The sequence below is a fragment of the Panthera pardus genome, unplaced genomic scaffold, assembly GCF_024362965.1.
Source record: "Panthera pardus isolate Hobbes unplaced genomic scaffold, ASM2436296v1 HiC_scaffold_15, whole genome shotgun sequence".
Taxonomy (NCBI): domain Eukaryota; kingdom Metazoa; phylum Chordata; class Mammalia; order Carnivora; family Felidae; genus Panthera; species Panthera pardus.
In genome coordinates, this window is record NW_026526710.1 from 23,621,534 (window position 1) to 23,633,732 (window position 12,199).

General features: G+C 43.9%; 1 protein-coding gene across 1 annotated transcript in view; it reads left to right on the top strand.

The window, feature by feature from the left end:
- The window catches only part of PI4KA (phosphatidylinositol 4-kinase alpha), a 114,268-nt gene that overhangs the window by 63,628 nt on the left and 38,441 nt on the right, over nt 1–12,199 (top strand). The window contains exons 20-23 of the mRNA XM_019437386.2: nt 3,227–3,335; nt 3,694–3,830; nt 4,013–4,146; nt 7,138–7,220. Coding sequence (XP_019292931.2) covers nt 3,227–3,335; nt 3,694–3,830; nt 4,013–4,146; nt 7,138–7,220 — 463 coding nt within the window. The remainder of the gene's footprint in view (nt 1–3,226; nt 3,336–3,693; nt 3,831–4,012; nt 4,147–7,137; nt 7,221–12,199) is intronic.

Here is a 12,199-nt window from a genome sequence, read left to right on the forward strand (position 1 = left end):
TGTTCTGGATTGCCTAGAAGACCAACTTGTCACAGAGTGCTGCTCCCTGATTTTGGTACCTGAGAGTGTGTTTGTCACCCAGAGACCCTCTAAAGGGAGAACATAACTCTCTGGGGACTCTGTAGGTGCTCTTAAGGAGCCCATACATAGCAGGGCGTCTGTGTGTTACTCATTTTGAGAAATTTCTGGCATGTAAAGGGCTGTCCATTGTGTTCAAGACCTGGCAAGAGTGGCTGGATTTGGGTCTAGGTTAGCACTCAGTAGCTTTACTCACACGTTGCTTTCTCAGAATCTTCATCGTTCCTACTCAGTACTAGGACTTCAGTGTGGGCACCATTACGCTGGCTCAGAGTGTCCATTACCTCTGTCTGGAATCTTCAGGGATCTAATAATCTGCTCCAGGCCAGCTCCCTCCACCTCTACCTTGTTCTCACACACTAAGCTTGCCCCCCCCCCCCCCCCACCAGAGCTTTAGCACTGGCTGTTCTTTCTGCATGGAAGTTGTCTCTCTGGACCACCACATCGCTGCTGTGTTCACACCATCTGCTCTGGGCTTCACCAAGGCTGAACTGGCTACTCTGACAGGAATCCCACCTCCTGCCCTCTGTGTTCTCCTCTCTGAAACAGTAGTTATACCTACTGTATAAGGTTGCTGTGAAAATTAAATGAGGTAATAATGTGTGGAAAGCACAGAGAATGGCACCCGGCGCTCAGTAAATGCTCAGTAAATGTTAGCTATTATCACTTTCACCACACATAGTTTATTCACAGGAAAGGTCTGGAAGGAGATGCAGCCAGCTTTTAACATTGGACACGGAAGGCAGGTAGAAAGTGTTCCTTTTTCACTCTATGTACTTCTTTGCTGAAATTTCTTTTCTATGAGTATATATTGCTTAGATTATTTTAAACTAATAATGTTTCTTACATAGCTTGATTTCTTTTTCTTATTCTTATTATATTTGAGAGAGATAGTGTGAGTGAGTGAGGGGCTGAGAGAGAGAATTTTGAAGCAGGGCTTAAACCCACAAACCATGAGACCATGATCTGAGCCAAAGTCAGATGCTTAACTGACTAAGCCACCCAGTTGCCCCTTACATAGCTAGGTTTCTGATCATGTAACTGAGTGTTGACAGCCCTTCTTGACAATTCTGACAGTTTTGGATCTGTTCCCCATTGGAGGTGTATAGTTTTGGCCCCCACTGTAAATCAGTACCTTCTGCCACACATACTCCATTGTTTTCTTTCTAGTTACAAGGCTTGCCTTATGGTTAGGTATGTTTTACAGCTTTTTTTTGTTAAATTTTTTTTTAAGTTTATTTATTATGAGAGAGGGAAAGAGAGAAAGAGAGCAAGCAGGGGAGGGGCAGAGAGGGAGGGAGAGAGAGAATCCCAAGCAGGCTCTGCACTGTCAGCACAGAACCCAACGCAGGGCTCAAACTCAGGAACCATGAGATCATGTCCAGAGCTGAAATCAAGAGTTGGATGCTTAACCAACTGGCTAAGCCACTCAGGTGCCCCACCAACTTTTTATTATGAAATTTAAAAATATACAGAGCAATTGGAAGAATTGAATAATGGACATCCATATACCAACATCCTAGATAAAACAGTTACTATTTTGCCTTATCTGCTTAATTCCCTGTGTGTGCACCCCCTGAGGGTATCTCCTGAGGTATTTGAAAGGGAGTTGTGGAAGTCATAACACTTCAGCCCTGGGCGCTGGAGCTTTGTCTCTTAAATGGAAGGGTCTCTGCCCTACTCTGCACCACTGTTAACATCTAGGAAAATCAATCCTCCTCTCTTATATCAGCCATATCCCAGTCAGATTTCTCCATGACTTCTTTGATAGCTTTTTATTTATTTATTTTTCTTTGATAGCTTTTTAAAATCCAGGATCCAGGGGTGCCTGGGTGACTTAGTTAAGCGTCCAGCTCTTTTTTTTTTTTTTTTTTAAGTTTATCTATTTTGAGAGAGAGAGCATGAACAGGGGAAGGGATGCGGCGGGGGAGAGAAAGAGAGAATCCAAACAGGCTCTGTGCTGACAGTCCCCAACTTGGGGTTTGAACCCAAGAACTGTGAAATAATGACCTGAACTGAGGTCAAGAGTTAGACACTTAACTGACTAAGCTACCCAGGTGCCCTTATTTTTTTTTTTCTGTTCTAACAAATCTTACAACATTTTTGTGCCTAACTCAGATTTTTTTGGATACATTGCTAGAGAGGAGATTTTTGGTGAAATGATGGGATTATTTAGAATTTTTTATTCATTTTACCAAATTGCTTTCCAGGAAATAGTGTACCAGTTTATATAGTCCTTACCAGTCATGGGTTCAGGTGCCCATCTCTCTCTGTGATCCCCCACCCCTGCCAGCAATGGTATCATCATGTGTCCTACCCCGTGACCCTGGCCCATACTTGGCACTCATGAATGTTTGTGTTGCAGAGACCCCTCATCGTAAGTTGATTATCACCGTAGGAGGCTTGACGTCCTCTGGGGGTTCTGTGAGGACCAGTTTGTCCAATAGGTGAGGTGCGCAAATTTAACATTTTTTGCATAACTACAAGCTACTGCCTGCTTTATACTTGGCGGGACACCACCTGGAGCAAGGATGCAGGGACTTCAGCCTCTCACTCTTGTGCCTAAGCAACTCTGCCTATACCTGTTTTACATCTTGGGATTCTGCCCAAGATTATTGTTTGGAAAAGTTGCGCCGCCAGAAAAGATCTGAAAACCACTTCTCCTTGATCCACGAGATTTCTCACGATCACACTTTCTTTTCAGTCACAACTGTTCACCTGAGGTCCAGCCTCCCCAGGCCCTCCATGCCCTACCCAGGATAGGCTGCTTTCTCTTCTCTGCCTGGCTAAGAGTTCCTTGCATAGTAACATTGAGACCCATGACACCTTCTCCAGGATCTCTGCCACACTGTGATTATTTCCTCACCTGCCTCCAAACTAGGCAGCAAGTCCTCTGCAGGAATGGGGCTTTTCACCTCCCAGGCATGGTGCCTGGTGCACATTAGCTACTCAATAAATGTTTGCCGAATGGGTGAGTATTTACCAGTGAACTGATCAAGAGGTGTTGGTCACTGCTCAGTGTGTCTTTTCCTACCCAAAATGACTGACAGGTTCTGGGAGAATGAATCTGTGGTTGATTTCACATCTGTAGGTTTTAGGGCTTACAAGCAAATAACTTCCTTTTCTCCCTCTGTCCTTGGTATATCAGCTCACCCGAAGGTTGCCTCCCATCAAAGAAGCCAAACCTCGGTTGCAGAAGCTCTTCCGGGACTTCTGGCTCTATTCTGTGCTGATGGGATTCGCAGTGGAGGGGTCAGGTAGGGCAATACTTGCTCTTCTGGGGAAGACAAGAGTGCAGAGTGAAAACAAAGGTGGAAGTAGGACTCTACCTAATTATGAATGTGTATGCATTCAAAACTAGTTCAAATTCAGCTGCTGCTTCCTACAAGTGTGTATGCAAATGTTATACTTCCCAGATGTATTTTAGGGTTCTAAGAATACCATGAATCTTAGAAAAAAAAACATCCAAGTTAGAAGACAAACTCATTTCTGTGCCCCATTTTGGGGTAATTGGCTCAAGCAAAGGACCCACGACTGTAGAAATGGTCATTGTCAACTGCTCTGTAGTGATTCTTGAGCAAGGTGGTGGTCTCACTCATGGGCACTCTCTTGCAGGACTTTGGCCAGAAGAATGGTACGAGGGGGTCTGTGAAATAGCCACCAAGTCACCCCTGCTCACGTTTCCCAGCAAAGAACCACTGCGTTCCGTCCTCCAGTATAACTCGGCCATGAAAAACGACACAGTCACCCCTGTAAGGATTCTCACCCTGCCAAGGATAGATGATGCAGGGCAGGGATTTTGCTAAGCTTTCTTGAACAATGGGCAGATCCTTTCTTTGTCCTTGTTATCACATGTTATCCACCTCTCCTGGAGGAGGGCCGCTTTCCCCTCCAGGTGCTTGTGTGAGCCCTTGAGCCTTTTATTTCCTCCTAGGCTGAACTGAGTGAGCTCCGCAGCACCATCATCAACCTGCTGGACCCTGCCCCCGAAGTGTCCGCCCTCATCAACAAGCTGGACTTTGCCATGTCCACCTATCTCCTGTCTGTTTATCGGCTGGAATATATGAGGTATACAGGCCTTTACCTCCCAATACAGCCCCTGGAGCTAATTTTTATATATTTGTGCCTTCTGGGGGTGGGACTCTTCAGTTCCTCCTAAGACATGTAAGCTTTCTTAAAAAGCAAAAAACAGAGGCAGTCACTTTCAAATGTCCCGTCTCTGTAAAGAGAGCTTTCCTATTATTCTTACTTTCTAATCTTATACTCTAATAAACTTTTGCCTGCTGCTCAAAAAAAAAAAAAAAAAAAGACAAAAAACAAAAACACCCTCTGCTTTTCTTGTGTGCTCCTCCCTCCTGAGCACCAAACACCACATCTTATAACTCTCTTATTTATCCTCTCCTTATAGGGAATAGGCTTCTGAGCCATCACGATAGATATTTCAAACTCTGTCCACTTGACTAAGAGCCCCTGTTAGGGATCAGCCCTCACTGAAAATGTTCTAAGACATTCATTGAACTGGTTTCCAGGATCACAGCTGAGTACAAACAGCATATTGGAAATGGGAAGGGGCCTGTCCCAAAACAGTCCCACAGTTAGCAGATGCTCAAGATACATATGTAACCATAGCAGACCTAACAACTGTAATAATTGTCATCATAACAACACCAATATTAACATAGATTGAGTACTTATACCGTACCAGGCACTGTGCTAAGTTGCCTGTATTGACACGCTCTCCAACAAGCCTATGGGGTAGGCATTATTACATACCCATTTTACAGATGAGGAAACTGAGACACTGAACAGTTAAGTAAGTTACCCAAGGTAATAAACCCTGATTTGGATTGAGATCCAAGTCTGTTAAGCACTGTGCCATGCTGCCTCTTGTAAATGAAGACTGGAGGAAGCAGCTAGAATGCTCAGAGCCCAGCTGCCTATGTGGATGGTACAGACTCACCATGGTAAGCTCTGAGGCACCATAGGGCTGCAGCTGAATACACTAGCTACAGAAAGATGCATCCCTGTCATCAAAAAAGGTCAGGTTAGGGACTCCTGGGTGGCTCAGTCGGTTAAGCGTCCGACTTCAGCTCAGGTCACGATCTCGCGGTCCGTGAGTTCAAGCCCCGCGTCGGGCTCTGGGCTGATAGCTCAGAGCCTGGAGCCTGCTTCCGATTCTGTGTCTCCCTCTCTCTCTGCCACTCCCCCATTCATGCTCTGTCTCTCTCTTTCTCTCTCAAAAATAAATAAACTTAAAAAAGTCAGGTTATACATAATCTGTTTGTTGAAGTCACATGATAGGTGTAATAAGTTATAGGATAAACCTTACCAAATGGTTTGAAAAGTAAACTGGTAGTTCTTAAAAGGGGGAATATTTGGGAAATGCCACTATTTAAACCTTTGTTTGGTGCCATGAAAGCCTCTGGTAAAAGACCTCTTGCTAGGAAGCTCAACATATAACCTAGATTAAGGCTCTTTTGGGTAAGTGGGAGTGAGCCCCTACTTTCCAGCTCTGTCCTCCTTTCCCGGCCGCTTGGTAGCCTGAGGGTGCCACAACAGAGCAAAATTTAAAAACTAGTGAACCATTCTCCCCCAAAGTCCCACAGAGCTAAGGAGCTTTTGGCCTTCTTTTCTTTGTTCATTACAGTTTTGTTTTTTTTTTTTTTTTTAATAAAAGTAGTAGAACATTACACACAAATTTGGAAATAAGTGGAGAGGAAAAACTACTCACCTCACCACCATTCCCTATAGCATCTTAGTGTAGTTCTCTCATCCTTTTTATTATAAAGAGTATATTTTCAAAGAGAAACCCAACTAAAACAAAACAAGCAAACCAACACAGATCAAAAACCTTGTTTGCTCCTAAGTTGAATGGCTACAAGCGATGTCTCCAGACCCTCTCAGCCTCATGTGCCCGCCAGCAGGGCTGTCTCCTGCTTCCCCACAAGTGTGCCCACGAATGGGGTCTCACGACAGGCTGTTGAGTGGGCTGGTAGAGCAGGACCATAAGGGGACGGCCCACAGGCAGCTCCCAAGAACCCAGTTCCCACTCCAGGTTGCCTGCCAGGCCTCTGCGAGCACTGTTAGCACAGAGAAGCAACCCTGAAGCCTTTATTCAAGAACCTGGCTCAGACTCCCAGCCACTGGTTATTAGGAGAATGTTAAAACAGCGAGGTGGACAGTGTGAGCAATTACATAAAAGCTGTGTGAACGTGAACACTTGAGAATGCATGCACTTAAAGCCACACAGCCTGCCCTACTGCAGTTTGACTCACAAAAGGTTGGTGCAGAAGCCCACAGATAGACTCCACCAAGTGCTTGCCTGTGTGCACATGTGCCGCACTATCTTAGTGGAGCCCCCCAAACTCTGAATGGCCCTTCACAGGGACTATGGTTCAAGTGCATGCATTTCTTTTTCTATCTTTGCCCCAAAGTAAAAGATATTTTTTACTTTGAAAATAAAAACGATGCATAAACCAAAAAAAGAGAAGGAAAATATTGAAATGGTACAGAAGACGCTAAAGATGAAAACTACAAGTCTCACTTCCCAGGCCCTGAATTCAGAGATACCCGCTGTTGATAGTTTTACTTTTCCTTCTAGAAATTTTAAATGCAAACATAAATATCCTACACACAGAAGGCACATGGAGGCCTTTCGGAAACCTGTCACTAACATTATGCTGTACCCATTTTCTCCACACCTTGCTTTCTCATGTAATAGTGCATCTTCGATGTTTTTCTGGAGTTATCTTTCATTTTGGTGACTGCATGTTGTGCCACTGAATAGGTGTACTTTGGTGTCGCTGACCAGTTTCCTACTGATGGACATTCAGCCAGCACTGTTGTGCACATTACCCTTAAGATGCATCATTAGTGGTGGGTTGCTGGGTGAACAGTGTGGGAATGTTATGACAGATGGTGGATATTGTCCTCCAGAAAGTCCATGTGAGTCTATGACACTTGGTTCCTCATGGCCTCAGCAGTTCTGGGCAGTACCAAATCTGTGATAGGGAGGGCCTGGATTTTTTAAAATTTACTCAAAACTGTCCTCCTTGCTAGGGTACTACGTTCAACAGATCCTGACCGCTTCCAGGTAATGTTCTGCTACTTTGAAGATAAAGCTATTCAGAAAGACAAATCTGGTAAGTCGATTATTGTGGTACTCTAATGATGAATTGAGCTTTAATAGTATAGAAAGGAATACTACCAATTTTCTGTCTTTGTGAAGAAAATAGTTTTATGAAGTTACATACTACATTGGAAAGGTCAGTATAAAACATAGAACCTTAGCAGTATATTCCACACCACTGCCTCATGCCTCTTCTCTGCTGTCCTGCCTGCCACTCTCTTGCAGTATATTTAGTAAACTTCTATTGCCTTTAAAAAACAAGGGACACCTGGATGGCTCACCTGGCTGAGCGTTCGACTTCAGCTCAGGTTATGATCTCGCAGTTTGTGGGTCCGGGCCCCACATTGGGCTCTGTGCTGACAGCTCAGAGTCTGGAGCCTGCTTCAGATTCTGTTTCTCACTCTCTCAGCCCTTCCCCCACTCATGCTCTGTCTCTGTCTCTCAAAATGTAAAATATTTAAAAATTTTTTAGGGGCGCCTAGGTGGCTCAGTCGGTTAAGCGTCCGACTTCAGCTCAGGTCACGATCTCGCAGTCTGTGAGTTCGAGCCCCGCGTCGGGCTCTGGGCTGACAGCTCAGAGCCTGGAGCCTGCTTCCAATTCTGTGTCTCCCTGTCTCTCTGCCCCTCCCCCGTTCATGCTCTTTTTCTCTGTCTCAAAAATAAATAAACGTTTAAAAAAAAAATTTTTTTTTTAAATAAAAAATAAAAAATAAATTTTTAAAAATAACAACAAAAATGTATAACATAACCATATAGCCTTAAGGAGCATCACTCTTGCCTACCCTCAATGCTTGAGTATGCTCTAGCCCCCAAATTTCAGTCTCTAATACTATCCCATGCTGAAAGGATCCTGGGCTTCTCAGATAATCATTGATGAACCTGGAGCATCTTATTGTTGCCAGGGAGCAGTTATGCTTTTTAAATGTCCAGAGTAGGGGCGCCTGGGTGGCGCAGTCGGTTAAGCGTCCGACTTCAGCCAGGTCACGATCTCGCGGTCCGTGAGTTCGAGCCCCGCGTCAGGCTCTGGGCTGATGGCTCGGAGCCTGGAGCCTGTTTCCGATTCTGTGTCTCCCTCTCTCTCTGACCCTCCCCCGTTCATGCTCTGTCTCTCTCTGTCCCAAAAATAAATAAAAAACGTTGAAAAAAAAATTAAAAAAAAAAAAATAAAAAAAAAAAAAAAATGTCCAGAGTAGGGGCACCTAGGTGGCTTAACTCAATCAGTTAAGCAGCTGACTCTTGATTTTGGCTCAGGCCATGATCTCATGGTTCATGGGTTCAAGCCTTGCATTGGGCTCTGCATTCACAGGGCAGAGTCTGCTTCGGATCCTCTGTCTCCCTCTCTCTGCCCCTCCCCCCCAATAAATAAATGTTTAGATAGATAGATAGATAGGAAAAATGTCCAGAGCAGGCAAAGAAGACTAAGAACCAATTTAAAAGGACTCCTAGGTGCCTGGGTGGCTCAGTTGATTGAGCGTTTGACTTTGGCTGAGGTCATCTCATAGTTCATGAGTTCAAACCCCACATCAGGCTCGCTGCTGTCAGTGCAGAGCCCACTTCAGATCCTCTGTCCCCCTGTCTCTCTGCCCCTCTCCTACTTGCACGTTCTCTTTCTCTCTCAAAAATAAATATTTTAAAAAATAAAAGGACTCCCAGTGGGCAAAGTATCATAATTTGAACATGAATACATATTTTGCTTAAAAGAAGGGCAAATATACTAGGATGTGTATATCCAAATATACTAGGTTTTATATATATATATAAAACATATATATATGTTATGCTAAAAAACATATATATATGTTATGCTAATGTGTGTGTGTGTATACACACATATAACATAACACACATAACATATTATATATATGTTATGATATAATATGTAGTGATAACATAATACATAGGATATATATATCTAATGTTTGTTTTTTCCACTAAGTATTTGTGAAGTAGAGATAGGTTGTTGTTTCTCTTATGTAATCAGGAAAGAGGGAACACAAAGAAAGAGCTACACAGTTCAAGGAGAGACATGGCACCCACGATAAAGTCATGCCTGGTCTCCAAGAGTTGACAGGTAGAAAGGGTGCCCAGCAGGTGATAGGCAGAGACATCCCACAGAATGGCTAGTTAAAAGTGCTCTGTTAGCTGAGAGTAGCTATTAGAGAGTTCATTGTGAGGATACCCAGACCTTCCACGAGGGCTTCATGCCTCAGTATGGTTCATGCTGGTTATAAGGAGACCCTGCTCAGGACCATGAATGTTTCCAGTGGTGTCATCAGGCCAGGTCAGAATGTCAGGGCAGCAGGTCAGGACCTGTGGGCAACATCCGATTTAAGGGCCACATCATTTCTGGGAAGGTTTCAGAATAGGAAAATCTATATGAAACACAAAGACTTGCAAGTCCTATGATGCAAATGTCCTCAGATCCAGAGTGCACAGAGGGTCTCAGCTGCAACCAGTCCTAAAAGCAAACTCCTGGGAAAACAGAGAAATAATTGAAACTCTCTGATGGTACTAAAATATTATACTTACTGGAATTCTAGTAGGGCAAACCTAAGATAAGAATAGGAATGAAAATAAGAAGAGCTATTAAAATTGAGATAACAGGGGCATCTGGGTAGCTCAGTCAGTTAAGCGTCCGACTTCGGCTCAGATCATGATCTCACGGTCCATGAGTTCGAGCCCACATCGGGCTCTGTGCTGACAGCTCAGAGCCTGGAACCTGCTTCAGATTCTGTGTCTCCCTCTCTCTCTGCCCTTCCCCCACTCACACTCTGTCTCTCTGTTTCTCTCTGTCTCTCTCTGTCTCTCTGTCTGTCTCTCAAAGATAAATAAACATTAAAAAAAAAAATAGGGGTACCTGGGTGACTCCGTTGGGTGTCTGACTTCTGCGGAGGTCATTATCTCACACTTTGTGGATTTGAGCCCTGCGTCGGGCTCTGTGCTGACAGCTCAGAGCCTGGAGCCTGCCTCCAATTCTGTGTCTCCCTCTCTGTCTCTGTCCCTCCCCCACTCGCACTCTGTGTCTCTCTCTCAAAAATAAACATTTAAAAAAGATAGCAAAGAAAAAAATTAAATGCATAGTATAGGCACTGTTTAACCAGTTTGAGTATAAGGACACTGACAGGTTTTAAGCATCATTGCTTTGGTCTCTGTGTTGATTTTTAAAGTGTTTAAAAATATAAGAGACTCTGAAATGTTAGACCTATGTTTTAATTATATGCTTAGAAGAACTTGATCAGTTTTATAATTGTGCTTAAATATTTGGGTACATTATGGCCATGAGTTCTGATTGATTAACTGTGTGGGTAAATATTTCAAAGACTGCTAATTGACAATTCTTAAAATCAATAAATTTATTATTAAGTAGAGAGGAGACCTTTCCATGCCAGAAGTCATTGGCACTCTGAAGAATCTATCAACTTGTTCTTGCCAGTAGAGAATTAATCCCCAGATAATTTTTCTGCCATTTTTCCTATTGTTGAAAAATCAGTCCTTGAAGAAATCCTTTTAAAAATCACCCCAAGGAGGGGCGCCTGGGTGGCGCAGTCGGTTGAGCGTCCGACTTCAGCCAGGTCACGATCTCGCGGTCCGTGAGTTCGAGCCCCGCGTCAGGCTCTGGGCTGATGGCTCGGAGCCTGGAGCCTGTTTCCGATTCTGTGTCTCCCTCTCTCTCTGACCCTCCCCCGTTCATGCTCTGTCTCTCTCTGTCCAAAAAAAAAAAAAATCACCCCAAGGAGGTACGTGGCTAGCTCAGTCAGTGGAGAGTACAACTCTTGATCTCCAGGTTATGAATTTGGGTCTCACCTTGGGTCTAGAGATTACGTAAAAATAAAACTTTTAAAAATAAAAAATAAAATCACCCCAAGGTTCTGAGGTGCTGCTTCATATAAGACCTTTGTCCAGTAAGTCCTTTATAGAACCCTTATCACATCACTCCTACATGACAGTCAGGAAATTAGGTACGTTTATTTATTTTTGTGGAGTAGGCAAGGAAGTAGTGTATGGGTTCTGGAAGCTCCCCCTGCTGGCAGTAGGGGGAAGGATTAGAGGAGGAGGAGCTCTTTAGAGGCCATGGTGGGAGGTGCAGGCAAGCAATTTTGTAAGGTAGGAAACCCCTCCCACCAGGGTGTAGACACAGGAAGAGGAAGCCCCACATTCAGAGAGTCCCACACACATGCCCAAGGACCACTTGAGAGTATAGTAGAGACACTGTTAACCACTGACTGAGCTGTTCATTGATTTGTTCCCCTTGTCCATCCACCCATTGTTTTGTTTTTTAATGTTTATTTATTTATTTTTGAGAAAGAAAGCAGGAAAGGGGCACAAAGAGAAGGAGACAGAAAATCCCAAGCTGGCTTCACACTGCCAGTGCAGAGTCCTCCATGGGGCTCAAACTCACAAACTGTGATGTCATGATCTGAGCTAAAACCAAGAGTCAGAGGCCAAACCGACCAAGCCACCCAGATGCCCATTGTTTATATAACAGTTGTTTTGTGCTAGACAGTTGGGTCACCCTGAGCTTCTTTGGCTCTAGGAGGGAAGGTAGGCAACAAAAAAATTGAGATTACTAGCCCAAAGGGGCCTAAGAACCTACCACATTTTGCCAGCCTCCTATTGAGAGTATCTATAGACAGAATAAGATACCTTTCTAAAGCTAAATGTCATCCTCTCTCTCCTAAGGTCTGTTTTTTCTGTTACTTTGTCATAATTGCACTGGGAACTGATGTGCACCTTATGGACACTTTTTAATTTTCACAGTACACCATACTCTTCCACATGATTTCCAAATGGGTTATTTGTTTTTGTTCTGAGTATGGCACTTAGGTTAAGCCAATAAATGTATATTTACTGAGTGTACTTTCCTCTTCCTTTTCTCTCCTAAAACATGAGAGGTGGGAAGGACATGTCTATGGAGATGTGTTACTCATGAGTTTTCAGAACCAAGCAGGAAGGAGGTTATAAGAAGCATCTAGCAGCCTGCGAAGGGGAGGG